At 31.1% G+C, this 27,524-nt stretch overlaps 1 protein-coding gene across 1 annotated transcript; it reads right to left on the reverse strand.

Annotated features, from left to right (window-relative positions):
• LOC128174536 (multiple epidermal growth factor-like domains protein 10) lies at positions 1-26,772 on the reverse strand. Its single transcript, XM_052840068.1, has 24 exons — positions 26,715-26,772; positions 23,819-24,046; positions 21,144-21,395; positions 19,777-19,914; positions 19,450-19,587; positions 19,067-19,198; positions 15,718-15,855; positions 15,399-15,533; positions 14,735-14,872; positions 14,401-14,535; positions 13,481-13,612; positions 13,124-13,261; positions 12,701-12,841; positions 12,333-12,470; positions 11,777-11,920; positions 11,476-11,590; positions 11,230-11,393; positions 6,473-6,700; positions 5,162-5,413; positions 3,483-3,620; positions 3,141-3,278; positions 633-776; positions 333-435; positions 1-211 (listed from the first exon to the last, which is right to left on the reverse strand). The coding sequence occupies exons 1-24, from the start codon at positions 26,770-26,772 to the stop codon at positions 16-18; spliced, it is 3,663 nt and encodes a 1,220-aa protein (XP_052696028.1). The 3' UTR covers positions 1-15.
• Positions 26,773-27,524: the final 752 nt, after the last annotated feature.

Below are 27,524 nucleotides of genomic sequence, written 5' to 3' on the forward strand. Positions count from 1 at the left end.
TCAGGGGTTTTTTCCTCATGGAAGTTTGTCGTTTTGGTAGTAAGGTGAAATATCCCCCAGCTCTTCATACGCATGTGCAGTGGTGTTTTCTTGGTCACATACGAACACCAGAGAGGGCTCTATGTACTCTGGATCCTTTTTACGTTTATCTAATTTTTCAATTCTGATTTTTTGGCTTTTTTGTGGTTTGCATACACTGATTCCAAGTTGTCTGAAAAAGCATGCATATATAAGCATTAACAATGCATTTGTTTTGACGAAAATTTAAAAAAAAAACAACAATAACATCAATCTTTAGACAAAAAATAAAAAAATAAAATGCGTTTACTCACCGAGTCACTAAAAACACAATTACCAATCCAAACAATATAATTATGGAAACACAGACATAGAGAGGAATCGATGGTTGACAGTTGGATACAGGATCAGTGGTAACTAACACAAAATATTTTACAACTTGAAATACAAATACGAAAACATTTTCAGACTATAATGTTGATGCTGTAAAAAGAAAATCCATCTTATATTAAGGGATAAAATGTTAAATTATTCTTTAAAATATGTTTGAAAGAAGTTGAAAGAGACTTCATTATTAAATGGACATTTTTTAACACTCTAAGCGCTTTTTATACCTTGGTCACAACGATCGCCTTGGTAACCAACATCACATCCACGTGGACAATGACCAGTCACGTGATGACACTGTTCCCCATATAAGTAGAGGCAGTTTCCACATTTCAGAGAGCATCTGTATCCATATGTGTTGTTATTGCACGCTACAGAGGAACTAAAAATGCTATCACATGTATCTTATAATAAAAATGTTGTTTTATTCATTTCATTACACTGTTGTAAAAGCTATGAGATTGTTGATTCAAATGATTATATAGTAAACAATTTTTTTTTAATAATTAGTTTTTGCAATATAAAAATGTTAAGGCATAGATTCAATAAGCTTATAAAGTGACAAGCAGTTATTAAATAACAGGGTTTCAAATAAAAAAAAAAAGATAGTTTCATAAAGATCAAAGTATTGTTCTAAAAACACAAAATACCAATATTATCAAACACTATGAAAAATGATATCCGTGGTTTGTGTATCTGAGAAAAATATGCTATGACTAATGTAGATTTAAATTGAAACAGAGGAAATTCGAATTAAATTTTTCATTTTTTTTATTGAATTTTTTTTTTGTAACAACTTAATCGCAAAACTTAACTTTCTATGTATTTTGTCGCATCAATTTACAATTTTTTTGGTTTTAATATCTCATGTAAAATTTTAGATTACTGGCTGACACGCAATAGCTATAATCAAAAGAAAAAAGGATACATAAAACCACTTCAAGATAGCAAATCTCAAATATTTAATTACTGATCTTATATGATTTTAATACAAACGCAATATATACAATATAAGTAGTTTTAGACAATTAAAGGTTTTGGACTCTATTAGTCAGGTTTTTTTGTAATACTCGATCAAACAAGATGCCCATGGGCCACATTGCTCACCTGAGCAACAGCAGACATAATAAAATCAGCTTTATGGAGTCATATACAAAATATCTGCAATGTTGTATAATAAATCCTGTATTAAAACAAGAGGCCCATGGGGCCACATCGGTCACGTGAGCACCAATGGCTTTATATGGGTGTTCAAAGGATATTGTGCCAAAGGCCTCTTAGTAGAAAAACAAAAAAGATTACCATAAAATAAACTGTATCCAAATTTTACACTTATTTTCCTACACTTAATCTTTGATATGGTACCTCTATGAAATACCATTTTTACCAAAAATAAGATCATATGCAAGATATAAAACTAAATTGTTGGTAGGGGTACACTCTTAACTTCCAATTCCCTTTATTTTAGTTCTACCCCTTCACTTTATAAAACGATCAAATTATATATGAGAATATGCATATAGGTACATATTCATCTTCAACTACATTGTACTAGCTAGTTATTGATTTTATAAAAAAAAATTCCTATGTGTGAAAGAGGAAAATTGTACCTCAAGACGCTCAACTTCAAAACATTCAAAAATTTAATCGGTCTTCCGCATTATAAACGATTGTTGTTTACCAAGCGTGAACTCGTGCTACGTTTTATAACCTTACTCACTTGATCGATAAATAATCAATGCATAGGCGTCGGAACTGGGTGGAGGGGGAGGGGGTCAAAATTATGTTGAATCTGACTCAGTAGTTCTTGAGAAGAAGATTTTTTAAAATGCACCCCCCTTTTTCTACAGTTTCGAGGTTTTCTCCGTTTTAAATAAAGATCGGTCTTTCATTTTTGCAATTTATAATCGCCTTTCTATAGGGATGCTTTGTGCCAAATTTGGTTGAAATTGGACAAGTGGTTTTAGAGAAGAAGTTTAAAATGTGAAAAGTTTACAGACGGACAGACAGACGACGGACAAAAGGTGATCAGAAAAGCTCACTTGAGCTTTCAGCCCAGGTGAGCTAAAAAAGGTAAACTTTAGAAAATCGTGGAAATTCAAACTTTGATGTTATTTTTATGGGGAAGAAATATATACTTAAAGTTAATAAAATTATCCATATTTCAGTGATTACATCCCTCCTATAAAATAGCTTTTCATATTTGATTTTTCAAATGCATTTCTTTGGTAATTAGAGACCTAGGATAAACTAAAATTGCTTATTGATGTACCTTGGATACCAGTCTCAATAACCAACCTTTAACATTTAATCATTATGCAATGTCATATTTTGTTATTTTTTGATACGTTGATGTTAAGGTTAACAGCGCTGGTCAGTTGATGCATCTCTTCGAACCTAGGATATAAGTCATTTATGCATTGTATTACAATATCTTAGTAACATTAAAATCAAAGAGGAATACCAGAAATGCGGAGGGATGCGGCAACTGGGCATTTTGTTGTAGGGATGCGGCAACTGGGCATTTTGTTGTACGGATGCAGCAACTGGGAATTTTGTTGTAGAGATGCGACAACTGGGCATTTTGTTTATGTGAAACATAGAAATCGAACATGGAATAAAAACTTATTGTAACATTATAGGAAATACATATGTAAAAGGATGTGTAAACACGTTTAACACCTATAAAATGTTGATGTTATAAGTTCATAGCATTTGGTATTGATGTAACGTACTGTAGGAACACTTGGCACCGTGCCATCCTCTGTCACAACCATTCGGACAACGTCCGTGAACGTGGTGACATTGTTCTCTATTTTTACAGCTTCCGCAATTCTGCTGACACTCCGGACCATATGTTTTGCTACTGCATTCTTGGAGTTGAGAAAATGAATTATACATACATTTTTTTGATAAAAGAAATCCTTTGAAATTAAACCGCTGAGTAAAAAAGCTAATAATACGAATTTCAAATATTTCAAAGTAAATCCAGTTTTCTATTAAATCGTGTATTGATTACATAGAGAAAGTAGATTTGATATCTTAAAATAATTCGTAACCATGAAAAAAAAACTTACGTTCGTTACAATTTAGACCTGTGTATCCAGCAACACAACCAAGACACGTTCCATCCACAATGTGACAGTGACCTTCCTGACAGTTCTGTGGACAACGTTGATAACAGTCTTGTCCGAAATATCCTCGGGTGGGACATCCTGTTAATTCAATTCAAATACTTCAAAAACAGCACAAGCCTAAAAAACTAAGTGGTGTAAAATACTTATGAAAAAAAAACCACGCCTCTTGTAAATGATATGCCTTAGCCTGTAGAAATTGGCTGCTGTTGAATGTGTACACATTGCACTTTGCAGAAAATGTGCTAAACGACTATGCGTATGGCAACAACATTTCAGCTGAATCTATTAAATCTAAACATACAAAATTACTAAAAATGAATTGCTAATTAGAGTATGTCAAACGATCGAAACGACTGTAAAATGTGAATGTGTCATGCTACATTAGTGAAATAAATATTTTTTTCACGTCAATAGAACAATAACAACTTCTACAAGATCAAAACAACCAACCAAAGAATAAATCTTTAATTTTGATCATATATAAGTTTAGCAAGAAGCTATTTTTCTAAGTCAATAACATTTCAAGCATTTTTTGTTCAAGTAAAGCTTAATGATATCAGCAAATAATGAGCATAATTCGAAATGTATTAAGAAAGATCTTTAATATCCTTTCTCTTAAAACCAACAGGCCATAACAAACGTGACCTCTTCAAAAACATCCTTGACAAGTGAAGATTAATATATAATTAATTCATGATTCCATAAGACAGGGTTTTGCCCCAATGGCAGTCACATATTTACATGGATTCTGGATACTGTAAGTAATCAAACAGCAACTAACCTAACTTACCAGACTGGTATACAAGCACTTCAAACAGTTGGGTATCAAAACTTATGTTACGACTGTTTTTTGGTACATCCAGTCACCTTTACGATGCATTCTCATTGGAACATATTTCAATGTGACTTTTCGGATAAAAATTTACTGTAACTAGATTACAGATTGGTTCATTTTAAAATCATGGTGATGATAAATTTTTTTTTAATTATTTTTAAGCGAAAGGGATATTTGTGTAAAAGATTTATACTTTTAAACCCTTTATTACATACTGCAAATATTATACGGAATAAAACTATTGAAACTAACATCTAATATTAACTAATTTACTTATATTTGTAATAAAAGACAAGTGAACAAAGCAACCAATGAAAAAATATATACTGTTAGTAACTTTATTCTTAAAACCAGATTGGTCGATTGAACCAATTTTTCGATAAATCAATTCAACAATTAAATTAATCAAAACGTTTCATCAAACGTTATAGTTACATATTTCGTTTTTTAACTTGGATTGATATAAAATTCTGAATCTGTATCTTATTTCATCCATCATAACAATACCAAAATATAACTTAATTAGCGCAGTCCTTTTATAATTCTTTCAATCAAGAATACTCACTATATTCTATAATATCGTATTACTGACTAGTTCTAACTAAAATTATTAAAAGAAAGCACCACTTTAACACAACAATTTAAGATTGAATTCTCAGTAATTGAAAAGTTTCATTATCATTTTTTTAATTTTTTTCTCAACATTTTCAGAAAAGGTCCCAGAACCAACATACCAATCATACAATCATCCACAACACTCTCACTATCAATTTCAATTACTCACCATACACTTCCAATTCACAGAGCTCATTGAAAGCGAAACGGGAATACCTAGCAGGATACGGAGGGTGGATTCTGTTGTTGTGGTAGATAACGTATCTTCCATGTGTGATACATGTGATGTTTGTAGGATTAGGTATTGTGGCCCTCATATAGTTTGTGTCCTTAAAACATAGTTTCCCGTCCTCTTTGTTGGTGGTGTTCGATATATACACCGAAAATCCTAAAAATCTGCAGGTGTACCCATTCTGCAAGTCTAATTTAATTCAGATTAGAATTACAAATTGGTTGTTAAGCTTGTAACTTTTTTAAATATATGGTAAGTATATGTCACACTTCATTTTTAAAGCGCTAAGCATAGCTAAGCGCTTTACTGGCGTTAGACTTCTACTTTCGGTGCATCAAATAACCGCCCCCTATGAACAGAAATATGCATCCTTTAAAGTCGTTAGGGAACCAGTTTCAGGGGTTTACGCACATAGTTGCACGGGCTATTGCGAATATAAAGTTCGGGTTAATGTGAATCTAAGGTATGGGGCTTACGAACATCATTGCAGGGGCTTTCACGCAGTGATGAGGAAATATAGTGCGTACACAGAAGCGGAAATATAGAAAAATCAAATCGATTCTTTCTAACTAAGCTCACACAAAGTAAATTTTCTTTAGAACCAAGCTAGGTTAGCGCTTTTCAGTCCTATCAGTACTTTGATTTAATAAATTGTCTATTACAAATAGGCTACATAAATTAAAATTATTTGACAGTGTGCAAGATCTAGCTTATGATTGATCTTTCGATCAAATAAGAGAGAAACTGATTTCTTTTCATTATTATGCAGTGGACATCCATGTTATTTTTAACTTATAAGCAATTCTAAGTAAATAAATCTAAAGTAATATGGAGGAATTGTATGCACATTGTTAAAACATTTGGGTGCAATTGTGGGCTGATTTAAATAGAAATAGCATCAGTGAACCTACTGTTGGTCATATCTAATGCACAAACATTTATATATTGATGTGATGCTGCACAAGGACGCGTAAAGTGGTTCTTTGCTACCGATACCATGCAATGTATAACTACATCAAAAGTAGCTTGTTATTGAGATCTTGAAAAAAAAATCACAAAAACATTATCTCATTGAATATTTCTTCAGTTCAGTAACCGACCATTTCTACAAGACTAATATATTGTCCGGATTTTTTGTAAATTATTTGTAAATGTTTGTGCATTAGATATTATCATGCCTAAATCTCATGAGCTGATGTGGGTGATATTTAAAATGCTTGATCTTTCTGGTATTAGAACGTTTGTTACCCCATACAATATTATCCGTCCTGTACTGTATAAAGATGTGATGTATACTGAGTACTTCTCCCAGATCTACCCGCCATTCTGCTGTTGATCTATAATTGGCTGATATCACACATTGTCCTCCAATAGAAGACAAATTTGAATACAGTCCGTCCACAGCATGCTCCGCTCCCCATAGTCTATTTAAAAATGGATACCGGTGCCATGCTGGTCTATTGAATGCGACGTTTACTGAAAATTAACAAAGATAGAGAAGAAGGTATCAAGAATGAAAACTAAGTGATCGATATCTTGAAAATCAAAACGTACCTGAATAATAGACGGTCCAAACGGTATTAACCAAATGCTGACAATTGTAATTATCTCTTAAAAGAGACTGCATACCTTTTTGGGATAATTTTTCGCATAATTTTTCGCATAATTTTCTCCATAAGCGACTTTCTAAATACGAACCAAACACTTAAATGTTGTGTCTATTGTTGCTATAGTAAAAACAAATCATCCTGATTTGAAATAAAAAAATAATAATGTTGCAAAAAATAAACCGCCATAGCAAAAAGATATTTGTGACAATTTTATATTGCACTTGTAATCAGCGTTGCGATTCATATTACAAAAACATATAAAAATGAGATGAGAGATATTTAACGACGACTTATGAATTTATACACACTTGTATGCAATTTTAATTAAACTAAGCCCAACAGTCTGAAAAAATGCCCAACATTCATTTATTTACAAAACAAAACATAGTTTTTTAGACTTAACTTAATTGACTGTTACATGATTTTTTTTAAATTGTGAAAAAAGTTGTTTAAATAGCCCTCAAAATTCGAATAAGACAAGTACACTGTTTGTTAAAAACAGTTGACCTGCATTTTTCATTGCTTTGAATACAATTCTGTATTTTGAATTTTAAAAAATTTCGTTTTTCGATTTGTGAGCATCAAATTTGTCATATCAGCTTCTGCAATGCCTGTTTCAACCGTTTCCATATCTTTTAAAGTCTTTATTTAATGAATCACATTTTCATAGAAAGTTATTATATTGATATCCGTTTGAAACTACAAGGAAACTCGCTTCTCACATATCATTGCAATGTTCATTAAATATATCAAGTTTCCCTCTTTATTATTAATTTAAAAATCAGCTTGTCAAAAATGAAAGAAATTATAAAAATTGTGAATATAGACAGTTTATAATGAACTGGTGTCCTTATGTTCACTTCCTTCAAATTCTTTTTTATTGTCAATATTTTAAATGAAGATTCGTGTTTAAAGAAAATTAGTGCATGTATTAAATTAATCATAAAAGGGTATTCATTTAAAACTATTTTATTCGCCATATCCTGATCCTATAAGAACACAACACACAATTGTTTTTTGGGTTTTCCCAGTCCTTTGGGAACACAACAGTTCTAAATACCTTTACTATCAGTTGGGGGTAACTAAAATTCAGAGACAATAAGCTATTGCGCATATGTGATATCAAAATAAAAACGAATACATACAGAGAAAAAAATCTGAACACATTAAATAAACGTTGGCGAGGAGTTTATACGTTTTTGTTACTTTCGTTATAGTTAAAAAGAAGCATGTAATGTAAATACATCAATTAGCCTTTTATTCAAATTAAAAAAAAATTCGTCCAAGGTTTGAATCAAATGGAATTTACTCAAGAAAAGAAACACTTTTGCTTGTAAAATATATAAGTATTTTCCACGGCATCTTTTAATAATGCAGCTAAATTGACTCTACAGTAGTTTACAAATTATAATGTCATCTTTTGGATAGATGTAACGTATCAAAATTAAAAGTTAGTTCCGTAAAAAAAACCCAGATAAAGACTTTTTTCAAAAATGTATTCAGGGTTATTTTTCAAACTTTTAAAATGATAAGTAGTTACTTACTTTATTTTAACGATTGGAGTAAACAAAAGTGTATTAAAATGTCTTACCGTATGATTTCACCAAGCAATTTAAATTGAAGAGCAAAAGCAACCACAGCTAATACATTTTGGGGAGGCGCAAACTTGTAGTTTATTCACAAGTACCTTAAAGTTTGAAAAAAAAATAGTTTGGTTGCACAATAAGCACGGTTATAACTCACAGCTATAAATCCATTCAGGCATAATAATAGGTTATGCATTTGTTAGTCGCCGACGAATAGAAATGGTGTTGTTATTACATGTTCCGTTTAATCGATGATAATTTACATGACACTTAACAGAGGGAGACTTAACTCAATTATATTCTTTATTAAGTGTTTCCTGTTGATTTATATGAGAGTAACGAGCACTGCAGAAGCATGTTTTAATATACTTATACCTGTTTGAACGCTTCCTTAATTATTTATAATTGATGTAGAATATCGAAATTGTATCTATTGTCCATTAGAACGTGACATACATGTAGAGGGATTAGAGAATATTTTTCATATTAATAAAATTTTACCACCACGAGTTTTAATCTAAGTTTGATGTCAGCCAGACTAGCGAATTGATAAATGTTAAATCATTTGCAGGCGTATGTTTTAAAATTATTAGTCGCAAACGAATGGTTGAAGACATTGATGAAATTATTCTTCATGGGTGTATATGATACATTTATAAATGAGTGGAAATAGCCTGAACATCTCTAAAATTGAGTTCCGAGGAACGTAAACGATAGAGATCTAGAGAAGAGAGAAACGAATTTGAAATTAGAAAAATAATCAACTACAAAAAATGTTTATTTAATTCAGCACTACCAGCATTAACAGAACAGCTTACTTTAATCAAAATTCCCCCCCCCCCCCCAAAAAAAAAACTTAATTGTTTTATAGCAAATTTTTAGGATTTTTAGGTACAATTTCGACGTGCAAGTTAACTAGTGACGAAGATATACAACCGAAGACTAAGCAATTATCGAAGCATTGGTTCAATATGAGCTGTGAAATGTTCTAATTCTTGACCATGCCAGTGGGAGAATTCAAGATGTGTCACACGATGTGAATGGGACAGATGATATTTTCAGTGAAAAAAAAAACAAAAAAAACTAGTAAGTGTCAAAAGTGGATTTTTATACGCTTTGTTTATAAATCGATTTACATTTGTTCTTGACTTTCATATAAAAACTTTTCTCACTATAATATAGTGATGATATATGATACAATCACGTAAATATAGCTTAACAACCTAAGATATTTATTAGGGTCTATCGATAAAAAAAAAAATTACATGGTGAAATTATGCCATTCAATCGACTAAAATGTAACGAAAAAGTAACTAATTAGGTAAACTGATTGAAATAGGTGTGCCATTCAGTCCATCTTCAGCAACTTTCAGTTAACTTTTTTTATTGTGCATAAAATCAGCTTTGTAAATAAGATAAATATTCTATATTTTCTTTCTTAAACTTAACTAGGCATGGTTTTATGTTCAACAATTCTTCGATATAAACAAAATAATTTAATGTACGTCTTGTTAAACTATAGGATTCAAAACCCATATGATTACAATATGTAAAAAAAAACATTGCTTAGTACGATCAACAATAGTGTTTTCATTTAACGAGGAAGTTATATACATTGTAAATAACAACTTTATGATCTTAATCATGTTTTTTTCTATTTTTTTAAGTGGAATATCTTAATCGTCATTATTGTCGATTAGATCATTTAGCATAGAACGATGTTATAATGTACAACTTAGCTACTCTTACTTACGCATCTTTATTTTTTCAAGGTGTCAAGATCACCATTAAAGAATGAAAAAGATACATTAAACGCCCGCTTAAAACTGTACAGGGAAGCAATATGTACAACTTATTTCGATTTCTTTTTAATGCAATTTGTTATATTCAATAATTGTATAATACTTTGTTAAGATTATTCAAGGTTGTGGTAATAAAACAGAAATAAAATTGTATCAAATTATGTTTCCGGTAATAAGTGTACTAAGAGTATACTTGAGAGAGAGAGAGAGAGAGAGAGAGAGAGAGAGCGAGAGAGAGAGAGAGAGAGTTTTCTTTATTTTGTATACTGTGGAATCATTAAAATTCGTGGGGGCCAATTTTCGTGGATTGCTTAAATTTTACAGGTTCGTGGGGAGGTATTTTCGTATATTTTCTTATACCTACAAAGGGAATATGACTTTAAAGCCCTAATTTATGAATTCGGGGAGGATGTTAATTCGTGGATGAGAGGTAACCACGAATTCCACGAAAATTGAGCCACCACGAAATCTAATGATTCCACAGTATCTTGCAATAGGTAATGATTATTTAAAGAGCAAGCTTTATTTTAATATTTCATATTTAATATTGTAATAACCTGTTTATTTACATAAACATTATAAAAACATAATGTAATACTTATAAGAAAAAAAACAGAGATGAAATTCTTCGTACATCATTTCTTTACAATATCTGTGTTTTCTTGTCATTTCAATGAACATATGTGTGAGTTGAAATAAAGGCTATACTGTCATTGTAATACTTGAAACAGGTTTCCTTTTGTAATACCTAAAATCAGCTGTTAAGATTAATTATTAGTTCAGCTTCTAGTTTCAACATGAACTTTAATGAAAACCAAACAAACACCATTTTATATTCTCACTTGATTTTACATACTGATGCAAATCAGTAACAAAATCACATGCATGCAATTTTGTTTCAATATCATTAATATTAAAATATCCAAGTCTTAAAACTTTACAGAAATTGCAATTATATAATCATTCTAATAAAACTAACTCCTAGTCATGTTTCAGTACCAATAATTATTGAAGTTCATCATAATCCGGATTCTTTGTAACTTCACCAACTTCATCATAAGCACAATTGTCGCCCGTATACATGATATTAGAAATTTTACTGGAGCTGAAGTTTCCAGTTTTCTCGTTTTCTTGCTTATGTCTGCACTTTGGCAAATGGTTTCTTAAAACTCTACAAAACAAAAGACGAAATTCATCATCTAACTTCACTTTTAGAGTTCAACGATGTATTCTTTAACATGCGAGTTTCTTACCTGATAATTAAGCATACAATGATGATAACACTGACACAGAACAATGAAATAAAAGAGTAGAGTGGAGCGGCCAGCTGACATCTTGCTTCAGACGATGGCAGAAGCAGGTCATTTTCTGCGTTGAAAAATAACAAAAAATTATAATTGGCTTTTTTTTTTTAAAGAAATGCAACATATAGTTTATTTTTATTATCAATATAAAACATATTGAGATAAGATGATAATTTATTTTTGAATATAATGTTCAAATCGCAGTGTAATCAGTTTTTCTGTATTGAAATCCTCTAGATACTAGGAATACCTTCAACACAAAAGTCTCCTTGAAATCCACTGACACATCCACGTGGACATTGACCAGTCACGTGGTGACATTGTTCCCCGTACACGTAAAGACAGTTTCCACAACTCAGAGAGCAGTTTGATCCATATGTGTTGTTACTGCAAACTAAAGTTTAAAAATGTCAAAGTTCTGTAACCTTATTGTATTTTTGCTTTTCAGATGAAACTAGCAACTATATCTTTTCTTAATTTCAAAAGTAGCTCATTATTTATTTCTTAAGAAAAAAATACAGAAAACTTCCACATGCTGACAAACTACTCTATATTCTAGAAGTGATAGAAAAAGATTCGAATTGCCAAAAAAAAAAACCCCAACCAACCTACCAAGCAAGCAAAATTGCACCGAGATGTTCACTAACCAAAAAATAGCATACGAGCAAAAAAAGAATAAAGGAATAAATCTAGATCTACTTTAATAAAAACCATTCTACCTTTAAAATTGTTTTTCAAGGATTCAAAGCTATTTGTTTTTAAATTGTTAAGGATATTCTTTAATGTTCTGTGATATATCTACTCACTGTTTTTACACTGAATGCCTTGATACCCATCGTTACATCCATTGGAACATGTGCCATCTATGTAGTGGCATTGATCTTTGTGCAAACAGTGACCGCAATCATTTGCGCAATTTTCCCCAAATTTACCTCCGTTGCATTCTTTGTAGATAAACATTTGACATGTAAATATCAAAAAAATGCCTATAAATTTTTTTTTACTTAATCATTTAAGGATAATAAATGCATTTTTATGATCAACTAATGAACAACTGATTCACACTAATTAGTATTGTGGTTTGACTTACTTATTTGAAGGTCGTCGTTACATGTAATAAGTATTACACAACTTTTTTTTTTCATTATTTACTACAAGGGCTGAACAGTCTTACTAGTATCACAAGTCTGTCCTTTCCATCCCACTTTGCACTCTCCCTTACACCGCCCTGTTACCCTGTCACATCTCTCTGGAAATTCACAGTTGATGCTACATTTGTCTTCACAATTGTAACCATAGCTACCATGATGACAGGCTATAATTAAATAGGTGCCAATTTTCACAGAATATCTTTAAAATGTTCTTTAAAAATTCGAGTCGGTTCTTTATCACTACATATAAAATTTTTAAAGTGAAAAAAGTGTGTTACACAATGGGTTATGAAATGTAAATTTAAGAAATGTAGAAGGAAAAACCCCAACTTTAAGAAATGATGTCAATCTGATGCTTGAGAAAACAATGTCATTCCTGCATTTTTCATCTTCGTTTTGAAAGTAGTTTATATAGTATATAGATAATTGTCTTAATTGTCATATACCAATGTCACATTTAACGCTGGTGGCTCCTTTGTCACACCCATTAGGGCAGCCACCGTTCACGTGATGACACTGTTCTCCATTTCTGCAGTTTCCACAGATCTGTTTACAGTCTAATCCATAAGTGTTTTCGCTACATTCTGCCATTAAAAATCGTACAATATTTGCTAATAAGTACCAATTATATACACCAATATAGAAAATTAAAGTGTTGGAGCATTAAAATAAAAACAAAATAATAAGGGTTTACCTTTATTATACAAATTTCATACTTTTTCCTTATTTTAACTGTGGATTACTTTTATACGTTTTATTTATTCAGTATATGTATATATACATCTAGATGATTCTTTTACTACCATTTTGGCAGGTTAATCCATTCCATCCAGGTTTACATCCAAACTCACAGTCACCATTAAATCTGTTACAGCTGTTGCAGTTTGCACCACATTTGATAGTACAATTTGGACCATACCAACCCGGAAGACAAGCTGTCAATGATAAAGTATTAGCAATGAAAAATCGTTCCTGTTTTCTTACAGGCTATAAATCAGTCATTAACAAGGACAAGTAATATTTATTTCCCTCCTCTTTCTTGTCAAGCCCTGCTTTTACTAATATGGCATGATATCAATTGAGTTTCTTTTTATCCTTTCCTCATGTTATCTACAGATCATTTCCTGTATAGTACAATCATATATATGTATTCAACAAAGTCAAACCTTCTAATTTCAAAACATAATGTTCCAGCTTTAATTGCAAATAAATATTGAATAGTAATTCTTAAATTTTATTCTATTATATTTGTTCACGTGACACAATAAAATAAAATACCACTGAGTTGACAACTTAATCATACGATGAAGCACAACTACTGATTTCTGTTAATAGATTCAATAATACTGCTATTCAAGTAGAAAATCCCAATATCTCCCATGACATTAAAATATCCAGCATAATGTTACTTAAACTAGAAACCTAATTCTTCACTAACATACTTGTATACCAGCGATCATTTCATGATCTATTTAAATAAAAAGCTAAGACAAGATCGATATGAAAAATAAATCATGGACAGATAAGAGCATTGACACAGACCATATGTGTAATTTTTTTTTTGTTTGTTGGTAGAATTGTTGAACTGTAATGTCGTAAACTAACGTGTGAGCAGAGTCAAACAATAACATTTATTTGGTTTATATTGAACATGCCATGTTCTTTTCTATTTTTGAGAATTAAAAAAAGAGACCGACAACGTTTTTACGCTTTTATGTCTTACGCGAGTCACATGTATCTGGTTTCCACCCCAATTGACAGTGGCAATGTCCTGTTTTCCTGTCACATATTCCAGACATCTGACAATGGATGCTACAGTTGTGTTGACAGTTGTATCCATACGACCCTTTTGGACATTCTAAAGGAAATTTATCAAATTCATACAACAATGGAACCATTTTTTTTTTTGGAGGGAGGGGGTGTTATCAATTAGTGTTTCTTTTTGCACTTTTTGCAAATAAAGAATAAACTCTTTAAACACAACGACAGATTAAAATAGTAAAGCTAAAAAAAATGCAAGTGGTAATTTAAAAAAAAAACCTGTTACATTGAATAACCTTCTATACAACTAGGGCCAATGAATCCTCTGTCACATCCTTTCAAACATGTCCCATTAATGTGGTAACATTGTTCAACGTTTAGACACGAACCACACTTCTCTGTACAATTGATCCCATACATATGACCATCACATGCTTAAAGATAAAGATAACTCATGATCATAGATTTAAATGATATAGAAATGAAAATGGTTTTACTGTGTAATACAATTTAACACACATTGTTTTTCGTGCACTCTTTTACGAGGGCCGTTAAAAATATTCGCGAAACCTGCTATTTTTACGGTAATCAAATACAGATATGATATAGGTTCACAGAAACAAATATCAGTATAAAAACAGCATTTTTTATCATTTTAGGAATTTTCCTTTTAGTTCATTTTTATGATACATATTTCTGTAATAATATCGCAATATTGTATTTATTTCAGCACAGTTCTTAAATAAATTATTAATAGCTGTCATCACTGGTTTACTATTTTGATGTAATATTATTGATATTAACAATTAACAATATCTTGATATTCTGTGGCGTGTTTATGTCGTAAATGACTGAAAGAAAACGATTAACTACTACATGGGGCAGCGTATCTTTATCAAAGATGCGCTGTAGATTATACATTCATGTAAAATTCATTCATTGTTAACAACATATTCTTACGTGAGTCACATTTTTCTGGTTTCCAACCCACTTGACAGTAACAATGTCCTGTTTTCCTATCACACATCCCAGACAGCTGGCAATGAGTGCTACAGGTATCGTTACAGTTGTATCCATACGACCCGTTTGAACATCCTAACGTAAATTATTCAACTTGAAATAATCTATACAATATTTATTTTGAATCATTTGTTCATTCATTTTTTTTTTTTACAATTTTAAAGCAAAAAATATTTTAAACATTATAAAAGATGATAGTGGAAAAATTTCAAATTGAAAATTGAAAGTAAAAAGAATTGATATTGTTACAATGAATAACCTTCAATACAATAAGGTCCATGGAATCCTCTGTCACATCCATTCATACAAGTCCCATTTATGTGGTGACATTGTTCAACGTTTAGACACGAACCACACTTCTCTGTACAATTAATCCCATACATATGACCATCGCATGCTTAAAGACAAATGTTTTAAAAACTATATGGAAATAATATTCACACATCTGAGGTATTACAATAGACTTTTGGTACACTTTAAAACTCACATAATTAATAGAAAAAATTGTTAATTCAATATTAAGACAAATTTTAATACACTTGTTTTAATGGGAAGGGTCTTTTGATTTTATGACACTAGCTTTATTTAAAACCAGAAAAGGATAATAACTCCACACCTCTTTTGTTAGGTATTGTGTATGATAACTTTTTCAAAGCAAGAGTACGTATACGTATAACGTTACTGTTGATACAGTATATTTCTTATATATAAAACATTGCATACTTTGCTATTGTAGTGTAAATAGAAATCCTCTTAGAGGATTTGTAGTTACACTTATTTTTATATGGTTAAGGGGGAAATAAAAACAATTAAAGCTTTAATTATAAATTAATCTAAACGTAAAACTAATGTATCGTATTCATACAGGAGTGAATGTACAAATTAATCGCGGGTCTATGTTTGTAAAATAATAGTAAATTATCAAAGGTTAAACAGTTTAAATAATTATACATACGATACATTCGGAAGTATAGAGCGCAGGTCTGCTCAATTGCGATTTAAACATATGTTTTTCTTCAGATAGTTATACAAGTTATACTAAAAATGGTACTTGTGCAAGCCTACGCTCGATGTTTCCCAATCGAAAAACCGTCGAAAAAAACATATTTTACTACAAAAAACACTTTATCAAGATAATGCAATCTTCAAAACGTCATTCCTACATAAGACGTCACTGTGGTGATAACCTTTTACACCTTTACTTCCAATAATATTTTAACTATCTTTCACTTTATTTTTAAAGCTCTTTCTAAATCTTTGATTTTGGGGACAAAAACAATGCATAAAACCGCACATAGTCCTTAGGATTTGTTTGGATGTAATAGGATTAGTTATTTGTTCGGATGAATAAATTATTTGGTCTAAATAAGAAAATTGTCATAACACACACACACAGAGAGAGAGAGAGAGAGAGAGAGAGAGAGAGACAGACAGACAGACAGACAGACAGACAGACAGACAGACAGAGAGGATTTGATAATCACGGATACGCAGATGTGAAAAGTCTTAATCAGTTAACAATATCATGCGCAGATCCAGGTCTTCATGATTAGGGGCAGGGGTTAAAGATAATTTTGTTTACCCCCCCCCCCCCCCAACCACCACCACCACACTAACTCCTCTTGAGATCTTAAAATGCATCCCCTGGAGAAGCCCATTCTAGGCAGGTTTTTACTTAGTAGCTAACAACAACAAAAAATCGCGCTATGCCATAACAAATAAGATTACTACCGCCATTTTTTACAGAATTTTGACAGATTTTGAGACTTGTGAGACTTATATTCTGGCAGCAAAATAGGTATAAAAAGAGATGTCAGATATTGTAGAAATGCAGAGGCATCGAAAGATATTTCATATTGGGGCAGCGAAATTTATCGATTCATCGTTTAGTGGAGGTGGGGGTGTTAAACCAGATTTAGGTTGTTATTCTACAGGGTGTCAAGCTATTTTTGAATTCGATAAATTATATTGTCGCTTATTTGATGGCACTATAAGAGAAACCAAGCAAAGTTGTACTTAATTTTTATTCCTTACCTTTGACGACATAATAGGTGTATCAAAATAACGCAACACTTATTTATATTTAAGAAGTTTATGTGCATCAACCGTACATCTAAGATAAATCTAATTTCTTAAATTTACATGGTAAATTTACTTAAAATGGTCCAAGACCTACCCCTCGGCAAACATAGATACAGTCATTTCAGGCATATCTTTTACAACATACACCATACCATATCATAGCATTGAAATCTCATAGCATAGCATTGAAATCTTATAGCAAAGCATTAAAATCTCATAGCATAGCTTTCAGAACTCCATTCTCCATAGCATACCATACCATATCATTAAACATTGGGATCAGTAAAAAAAAAAGATATAATTTTAAGAATGAAAAAAGCAAAAGGAAACAAGCAAAAAACAGCTTAATTTTTTTTGGTTTTTTTTTAATTGTATAACATTATTTTCCTTTAATGAAGCTTCAAAAAAGGTGTTTTATTAACGATAAAGAAGTGAAAATGAAATAACTATCAAAACGGTTCGGATGTTGATTGTACATATATCTCTTAAACACCCCCATACCCCGAAACATTTTCTGGATCCGCGCATATGCAAGTATAACCACCAATTATGTCCACGTAATGTTATTCAATTTATCAATATCTGTACAACTTCAAATACGTTAACAAATCCTTAAATGAATTTCCGTGCATCCTGTGCTTACATATCATACATATTTTCATACCTCATAAAATATATGAGATCAGTTGTTTCTAACTAGCAACTTGTAATTGATCCTCAAATCTCTAATGTCTTACCTATGTAATTAAAACACTGTTGATTGTCAAAACACGCCAGAAACATGTATATATATATATACCCCACTTTTGACCGTGTAAACAATAAAGTTAACACTTTGCCTCTCCATTGAACAAAAATTGCCAGTATCATCGCCGCTCCAATAAATACATATCGCCGTTTTTTACTTCATTTCAGTTTTTAATTTTTTAATTTCATTTTCTGGCAAAATTATTTGGGCGACGACCACCTCTGCCGCCCCTGTTCAAATATTATTCAAAAATCAGTGACTGGTACCTGTAGAACATTTAGGTGATATCATTTGAAGGAAAAACGACTTTAAAGGAAAATCTCGGGGTGGCTTGATTTCAGACCTTCTACCCTTTCTTCATCTACAATAGTGCCAGATCAGATTGTCTTGTGAATTACTCATCAAAAATTCAGTTTTTATATACAAATATAAATTATTCGTCCGAACTTATTCGTCCCAACAAATCCTACTTCGTTCGAAGAAATCCTAATTCGTCCGAACAAATCCTATTTCGTCCGAACACATCCTAATTTGTCTAAACAAATCCTTATTTGTCCGAACAAACAACATTCGGGAGAAATGGATTATCCTGTTATTGTCTGCTAAACTTTTTATCTCATGCAGCGCTCGCCCTAAACAGTCAAATTGAAAAAAAACCAAATTATTCTAATTAAAGTTATAAAAATAAGTCTTAATGTGTATGATATTTTGTTTTACTTAAAAGGAGATATTTGTTTATTTAATATATGTATAAAGAAGTAGATAAGCATGTCATTACCATTTTCACAGTTTATTCCTTTCCACCCAGGCTTACATCCAAACTTACAGTCACCATTGAATCGGTTACAGCTTAAGCAATTCTGATGACATTTGTTTCTGCAGTTTTGACCATACCAACCAAGAAGACAGGCTGTCAATGATAAGAAAAAAAATACATTTCCTCTTTTATTTTTAAAAAAAAAATAACGTTTTTGTTAAATCCCATCGTCATCATGTCATGATTATTAAGATTATTGTTTCGTATTTTTAATTACTAGCTTTTTGGTACATATATGTTCTCCTTCAAGGAATGATACTATTATAGGAATTAAAACGACTATTCTAGATAACTCTTGAATAACACGAATATTTTATTTTACATTGCAATATATTTAACTGTACCTTTATTACATTTATCACCAAAAAACCCTACATCACATCCGTCTGGACAACTTCCGTTCACGTGATTACACCGATTACCGTTACTACAGTTACCACATAAATTTCCACACTCAAGACCGTACGTGCCAATGCTGCACTCTGTAAAAATATATATTTTTCATGGTCATATATTATGAGTATGAAGCAAAGGTTTTTTTTCGTGTAGCTTCTGCATTACTTTTAACATCAGAACAGTTTAAATAAACAGTTTCATTCAACAATAATATTTAAACTAAAAACTGTGAATGTTTATTAGAACGTTAAAAATTTCAAAACCGACGTAATTACCATTGTTACAGTATGGACCTTGGTATCCGTCAACACAACCCAGACACGTTCCATCAATAATGTTACAATGACCTTCTTGACATTTTAGTGGGCAGGAAAAGGAACAGTTTTCTCCGTAATATCCTGGTATGGGACATCCTAGGATTGTTTATGTTAGAGAAAAACAAAAATGTTTCATTGCTCTTTGAAAAATGGGTATGTTTATTTCTTTGAAAAAATACACAATTACATATTTTCATTCAGGTAGATGTCTGATTATCTTGTAGGCTAAATATGGACATATTTTAGAACTGAATTAGTTACTATTATGTGAATTACTGACCAAAACTGTAGGTAAAACATTTCTTTAAAAACCCAGTAAGGTTTTACATGTAGTACTGTATGCTGGCTTCTTGCTAAATCTTTTAATCACGTAGAAGTAACTTAATCGTTTAAGATTAAAGATGTAACAATCTAGTTAAATATAATATATTTTACAAAACATGTTAAAAATCATTTGTGTTAACTCTACAAACATTAGCAAGGAAACTTTCCACTTATCTACAATGTCCTAAAAAGTGGATAAAAGGAAAACAAAGTTGTTGTTATTACAGTGAACCATAGAGGTATATCATGTGAAACAAATTAATATCTTAAGATATATGAAAGAAAATCAATCAAAAGTGTTCACTCCACAATACTTAGCGAGGAAAATTCAACCTTAACTCTGATTTCCTAGAAAACGATTAAAGAGGGAAAAAAAGTTTAAACGTTGTGAGAACGTTGCCGTGGATCTTATAAGTACACTTTGGAAAATATTTTTAGAAAGATACCGTGAAAACTTCAGTAATCAATTTGAAGATGTATATGGCGCAAATCATGATGTTTTCCTAAAATACACTAAAATTATATGTTCCTTATAAGTAATGGCTTTACAGTTATAAAATGTCGTATAATCTTGAAGATCAGCTGAATTATGAATTTTTTTTTGACTTTCTATTTCAAAATCACATCATAAGGCCAATGGATTAAACTTAGAATGCTCAATAGTACCATTAATTTGAAAATTCCTGATAATGAGATTGAAATGTTTAGGTTCATAAACGGCTAAAATGATACATTGAATAGAGCATACTTAAACAAGTGCAACGCTGGAATACGAAAGTTAAGTATTTTGATTGCGTCTTCTTACTTTTTCTTGAGGTCCATGATTTTATGTCTGTGATTTGCAAAGTCTGCATTCAATTCAACAACATTCGGGTGAGCAGATTTTATTGCAATCATGTTTAAAGAGTGAAATTGGCAAGTTAATAAAATTATGTAGCTTTTAATCTAATCACGAGAGCAAGATCGTTGACTACAAAAGCATTTAAATTGAATTGACTCACCATACACTTCTAGTTCACACAGCTCGTTGTGTGCGTAGTGAGAATACCCAGCAGGATACGGATAGTGGGTCCTGTTGTTGTAGTAGATGACAAATTTCCCGTGTGCGATACACGTTATGTTTGTAGGATTAGGTATTGTGGCTCTGGTGTAGTTGGTGTCTCTAAAACATAGTACTCCGTCCTCTTTATTGGTTGAATTTGATATGTAGACAGAGTATCCCAGGAATCTAGGTGTGTAACCATTCAGCTCATCTATTTATAAAGCGAACTTTGAAATAAATATCAGTGGTAAGCTATTTGTTTTTATTTTGAAATAAAAATATTAATCACAATCTCGTTTCAATACAATTATATAAACATCTTATAAATCTTTTTCAGTAACGAACAATTTTTCGGATTCTTAAAATCATTAAAGGGTCTTATGTACATAGAGAAGTATTTGATTGCATAAACCAAATGTTTTTTTCTGAGATAAAAAAAGAAGAAGAATGAAATCTTACAGCTTTACAAAATATTCTTCTTGAATAGTTGTTCGGCCAACAATCTTTAAATTTGGAGTATTTGTAAAGAAATGAACAATTTTCTTTTCAAATGTACCTCTACATAACAATTGTTTGTACCATTATGACAGCGAAATTACAACCTGTTTTCTAGAACCACATAGTAATAAAAAATATACACAGCAGATAAATACAATTGCAATGCTCTGCACTGATTTTGACAGGTATCTTAATTTTTTTTTTAAAAATTTGGAATTTGATTAATGCAGTTGTTAACCTTAATAAAGGAAAATTGCACGATAAAAATTACGTTCAATATTTATATTGTATGCTGTAGTTTTAATAGTTAGAGAACATTGACAAATAAGCTTTCAAAATAGTTGAGGTTTATTTTAAAAACTTATCAAATGTTACCTCATTCATGCTTAATTCATGTTGAACCCCCTTTACTATTAGGGTATATCGAATCAGGTGTGCACACAATGACTGCAAGTGAATAAATTAAGACTTCCACACGCGTGAATTAAGTGTAAGCCCTTGAAATTGTTTTCTTTATGCCAAACATTGATAGTCAAATTATTTCCTGTATCTACACGTTTTGTTTCTAAATCCATAAAAAACGTGTACAGGCTTATTAAATTTTAAGGTAGTAAGCTAACTTTTTGTAAAAAATATTTTGTTTGTCAGTCTATTTTGTGCCAGCTTAGCTAAAGATTCCAAATTCCCGAAAGTGACCTGTAATACACTTAAGTTGTACTTTCATAAGAATCCCTGTCAGTTTATAAGCATGCGTTTGACATATATACGTATATTTCAACCAAGTAATATATGTACAAGTGATTTTAAATAACCCAAATGAGTTTACGGAACGACTAAGCAATTACATATCGCAATTGTCTTTCTCAATATTTAATTTATTATTAAGATAAATACTTTGAAATTATATCGTCAAAACTTCGACGAATATACATAAGAGAATATAACTATACATATAAGTGATTAAACAAATCTAGATATGCACAGTTACAGAATTGCAAAAAAGTCATATTTCTATCATTGGATGATCAGGTAAATTTCATTTATTTTTAATTTTTTAAAGCAATTTTCTGCTTTTGTGTAATGGTCAGTTTCTGTAATATGTGTAATGTCCCTCTTATATTTCATTGTGTGTAATAGAATTAAAAAGCATATCGCATCTAACGTACAAAATAAGCTTTAACACACCCTGCATCCCTAGAAAATATTTGCTTGTGGCTTTTACTATGCTCTTCCATTTATATTAACTAACCCTTGGGATAAGATAGTAATTTTAGGGTATAAATCACATTTGCAGACAAGGCAGGAAGTTAGGAAACGTAAAATTAAGCATTAAATGATGATTGTTTTAAGTATACAGTCTCATATCTGCAGCAGTGGGTGCATACAAATTGTGGAACGCGCGTTAACGCGTTGTGAAAATTTGTATGCACACATCGCTGCAGTTATGAGACTTTATACTTCAAAAAATCATGATTCAATGCTTTAATATACAACTGCCAAGAACGAACAGACCTTCCCTTTTCACGATAGTGATCAATATATTAATCAACTTTTTAATGCATCAATTTTTTAAAGTATACTTCTAAATATGAATATGCGGCCAAGTCTAAACATTAATATTTTTTTCAGTTTCACTAACTGCTGTTTGTATACAAATGCAATACAACGTTTTAAATAAAATTGAAAAAAGTGGGCATATTTGTTAGGTCATGAAAAGTTTGATAGTAAAAGTCAGGTTGAATTTTTTTCTTTCGTACGTTTGCCAATATTGCAGGACTAGTGAGTCGGTCCTGAATTTAAGGATCAGCAATGGCGTTAGAGATAACATTTATATAATGATCTTGATGATTACAGTTTAGATCGAAACAGTAATTGCTTTATTGTCTTTAATAACATACACAAATTTAATTTAATTATTTATAATTGATGAATGTTTCTTTACTCACCAAGAATCTATATAATTTTTGTATCTATTTACGTTTTATCCTTAAGCTGTATGTGAGTTTATGTCGATAAGATGGGAAATAGTTACGTGTATGTTTTGTTACATTTAATTAGATCTCCAAAAATAATAAATCTTCAGTAGCTTGGACGATTCAAAATGTGGGTTTTTTAGAACATCATAAATCTTAATACCCCAAACCACATTATCCGTCCGGTACTGTATAAAGATGTGGTGTATACTGAGTACTTCACCCAGGTCTACCCCCCACTTTGCTGTTCGGTAGTGTTCTGCTGATATCGTACACTGTCCTCCACCAGCAGACAGATCTGTATACCGCCCGTCTACGGCACGATCTGCATCCCAATATCCAAAATGGTAAGGATACTGCTGCCATGCTGGTTTTATCAAAGCAAAGTTTTCTACAAAACGGTAAATTACAATTAGCTTGTTTGCTGTTTTATATATTTCTAAATTTTCTGTAGAATTAAAATGCAACAATCCTTTAGTAAAAAATATAACTGATCTATTATTTTAATGTATATGTACTAAAAGGTTCATGATTTGTTATTATTTTAATCTGCAAAGGACCTACCAGTTTACGCGAATCTGTAATTATCATAAAACACTTGAAAAGCTGTACAACTTTTCAGTAATAAAACAATTAGACAGCTGATGAACATATTTCTTTAGATTCAAACAAATTTACTCTTATCGCTAATTTAGACTTTCATTCGTGGTGTTCTCAAAGTTCTCTATTACTGATATTTTGATGAAATTTCTTGCATGAAGGTTTACTTATATATCATTTATTATTACTCTAAAAAATTCTTATCTACCATTCCGTTTCTCTATGAGGTCGTAAATTTCACTATTAAACCTTGCAGAATTTTGTTTGAAATCCGCATTTTTTAAAAACATTTTCAATATTATATTATTCTTTTTCTTTTGTTTCTGACCTTTGCATTTCTTGTTGCTTCAAATGTAAAAAAAAAACACGTTTGTTTTGCCCATTTATTATTTCTGAATTAAAAAAATGCATGGCTGCCTCGAATAGTTTTTAATTCTCTTTGGATTTACGCATAGTTTACATGCCAGAAAGAAATACTGTTGTGAGCATCATGCTAGCATTTTAGAATAATACAAACACATTTTTTTTGGTTAAAGCACGATACACATGGAATTAATAGCAAACATCGCAGTAAATGTTCACTGTTGACTCAAGCAGACGAAATCGCGAAACACCTCATTTTCTATTTCATGAATTAAATAATGTGCATTGTTTATTTTGCAAGGTTAAACTTTTAGATTTTTTTTTATTGATGAAGTTGTACATATTTACTTTGTGTGCTTACAATTGAACTTTACTTGTTTAATTAGAAACCCTCGTTCTATAAATAGTGTTAAATCTAAACAGTAGAGTAAAGTAGATCCAGCTGATTTGTTGATGCAAGTATCAAAGACATTTCTTACCTAATCAGAAGCGCCAATATATCGTCAAACTTATAAGTGTTGAATGATTATATGTTTACTGACGCTATTAAATTAACAAACGTTTATAATCAAAACACACTAATTAAAGATTCTAATAGGCTTTCTCAATAATTTACGCATCTATAGATCATTGTCATTTTGTAAGGAACTTAATGTTTGCTAAAACGGTTTCGGTTAAGATTTAGTCTGTGTTCTTCCTGCTTTTAATTTAATTGTAATTATTCCTTTATATAATCATCCTGTTTGGGAAAATATTATCATTACTCATAACAAAATTATCCGCTATTTCTTGCATTTTTATGGCAAAATTTATATAGCAGTTTGACAGCAAAGGGTGACCATGGGTTGTTTAAGTTGCTTAGTGCTGAACACGCAAGTGGATAAAGGCTATCTATTACTGTTTCTATGCATATGAACCGATCAAAAAAGGCATTAGGGCTCTGCTTCTCGGATTGAAAAAAGTTAAGATTTGTTTCTAATACAGGTTGGATTTCACGACATATGATATCGTGTAGACGTTATGACGTTATAATATGACGTCATCAATCTTTACTCCACAAGTTTATAAATAACGTTAACAAAAAAGCTTCGGCACAGAGCTTTTTTTGCATTTTTTTTTAAACGAGGAGGAATAATATTCTAAGAATTCATGGTATTGATACACAGATTCTTATCTAATTAGAAAGTCCATACACTTTGTGCAGCAGTTTTATTAATTCCTATAAAATTCTTTTGAATATTATACACTTTTTATTCAAAATTGAATAGGATATGGTCTTGTACCGACTTTGTTTTGTTGATGTGTTTCATAAACTTGAGTGGAAAAATACGAAGCATATATACGTTATAATAAATACTAGCTTCGACATGTTGTGGGTACATGTCATAAGTATGTATAAGAATATTAATTAAAGATTTCACTGTATAAAAGATAGACATCTTATGCATTTTGATTTGCTCATTTGCATAGAAACGTATGTACCTATCCTTAGCTCGATCGCGTATATGAGTAAAAAAACATGATGTGAATAGGGTACGTGCATATTGATATATATATTTTCGGTTGGGAAAAAATTGTTATTAGTCGTATAAATATTAGTCTTGTTAAAAATCGATTTACATTGAAGGAAAACAAATAATTTGTTTTACTTGGGTCTCAATCAATTAACCTTCATCACTATTTAAAATATAACCAGGTCACATACCGGTTCTGCATTTCAATTAACCCTTGTTAGCTAAGTATTCAATTTTTTAACAGTTGTTATAATGAATAATATTGATGCTGAATTGTGACCGAAAGGCACATATAACTAATAATTGAACTAAATGACATTGTTCTGCCATTGAGTCGCCATTTTAAACCGTTCGGTTGATGTCAGTGAACCGAATCACAGTGTCACTCCGTGCTTACTTAAAAAAACCCAGTTATATAGTATTACATAAAACGTATATCATATTATCCTTCAAAGTGTTTAAACGACTAATATTCATTTTAACATTGTTTTATTAATTAAAAACAATTTTAAAGCACGTAAAAATAAACAAATATGGTTTTAAATAGCAAGCCAGTCAATCAATGATAAAAATATATCTTACCGTATGTTTTCACTACGTAAAAACCACAGTTGAGTAAGATCAACCACAGGGCTCTCATTTTACGGGGAAGTTATGAATGTTAACAAAAGTTGAGCGATCTGAATGATCCGTATCTATCGGTTACATGTATGAAGTACAATTATGAATATGATGTATATGATGTATATGCAGATATGCAGATGTATGAGTCAATTCTCGACCAATAAGCACCAATTTGATTATTACAATTGAGCACCTTTTCCTTATGGAGCTATAGCTATTTATTTTCAATGTGTCATGATCGCCATAATTAAATAACTTGAAGACCTTAAACTAGGTTAGAGTTGTAAAAGAAAGCAACAACGACGCAGCGTTTTGATTCATTTGAAATGCAAATTCTTCGATTAATCTATAGTAATTATCATTTGTCTAAAATGTACACTAAAACCAAAGGTTTACATTATTTCAGATAAAGGAACAGTCGCTCTATGCATAAACATAATTTACACCTTATTAAAATACCTCAAAGTTGAGGTCTTTGTGCATATTACTTTACCCCCTTTATGTTTTCTTGTCATTGCATTAATGAAAAGATGCGTGCAATATGAACTTTTATAATAAAATGGTGTCATCACAATATTTGAAAGGGCTTAATTTTGTAATACGTAAATTCAGCGTTGGGATTTAAAGTAAATTTGTGCTTTATCGTCAGCTACTAGTTTCCACACACATGTCAAGAAACACTTAAATGAAAAACAAACCAAACACAATTTTCATTCTTACTTGATTCAACATATTTATGCTAATAGTTAAATCATATACATGTAAATG

This window comes from Crassostrea angulata, chromosome 2 (genome assembly GCF_025612915.1).
Source record: "Crassostrea angulata isolate pt1a10 chromosome 2, ASM2561291v2, whole genome shotgun sequence".
Lineage (NCBI taxonomy): Eukaryota > Metazoa > Mollusca > Bivalvia > Ostreida > Ostreidae > Magallana > Magallana angulata.

Coding starts and splice junctions, on each gene's coding strand:
- LOC128174536 (XM_052840068.1), bottom strand. CDS start 26,772: ATGAGAGCCCTGTGGTTGATCTTACTCAACTGTGGTTTTTACGTAGTG. Junction 14,873..15,398: donor ACCAGAAAAATGTGACTCAC/GTAAGAATATGT, acceptor TTTATCTTTAAG/CATGTGATGGTCATATGTAT. Junction 12,471..12,700: donor AGGACAGACTTGTGATACTA/GTAAGACTGTTC, acceptor TTATCTACAAAG/AATGCAACGGAGGTAAATTT.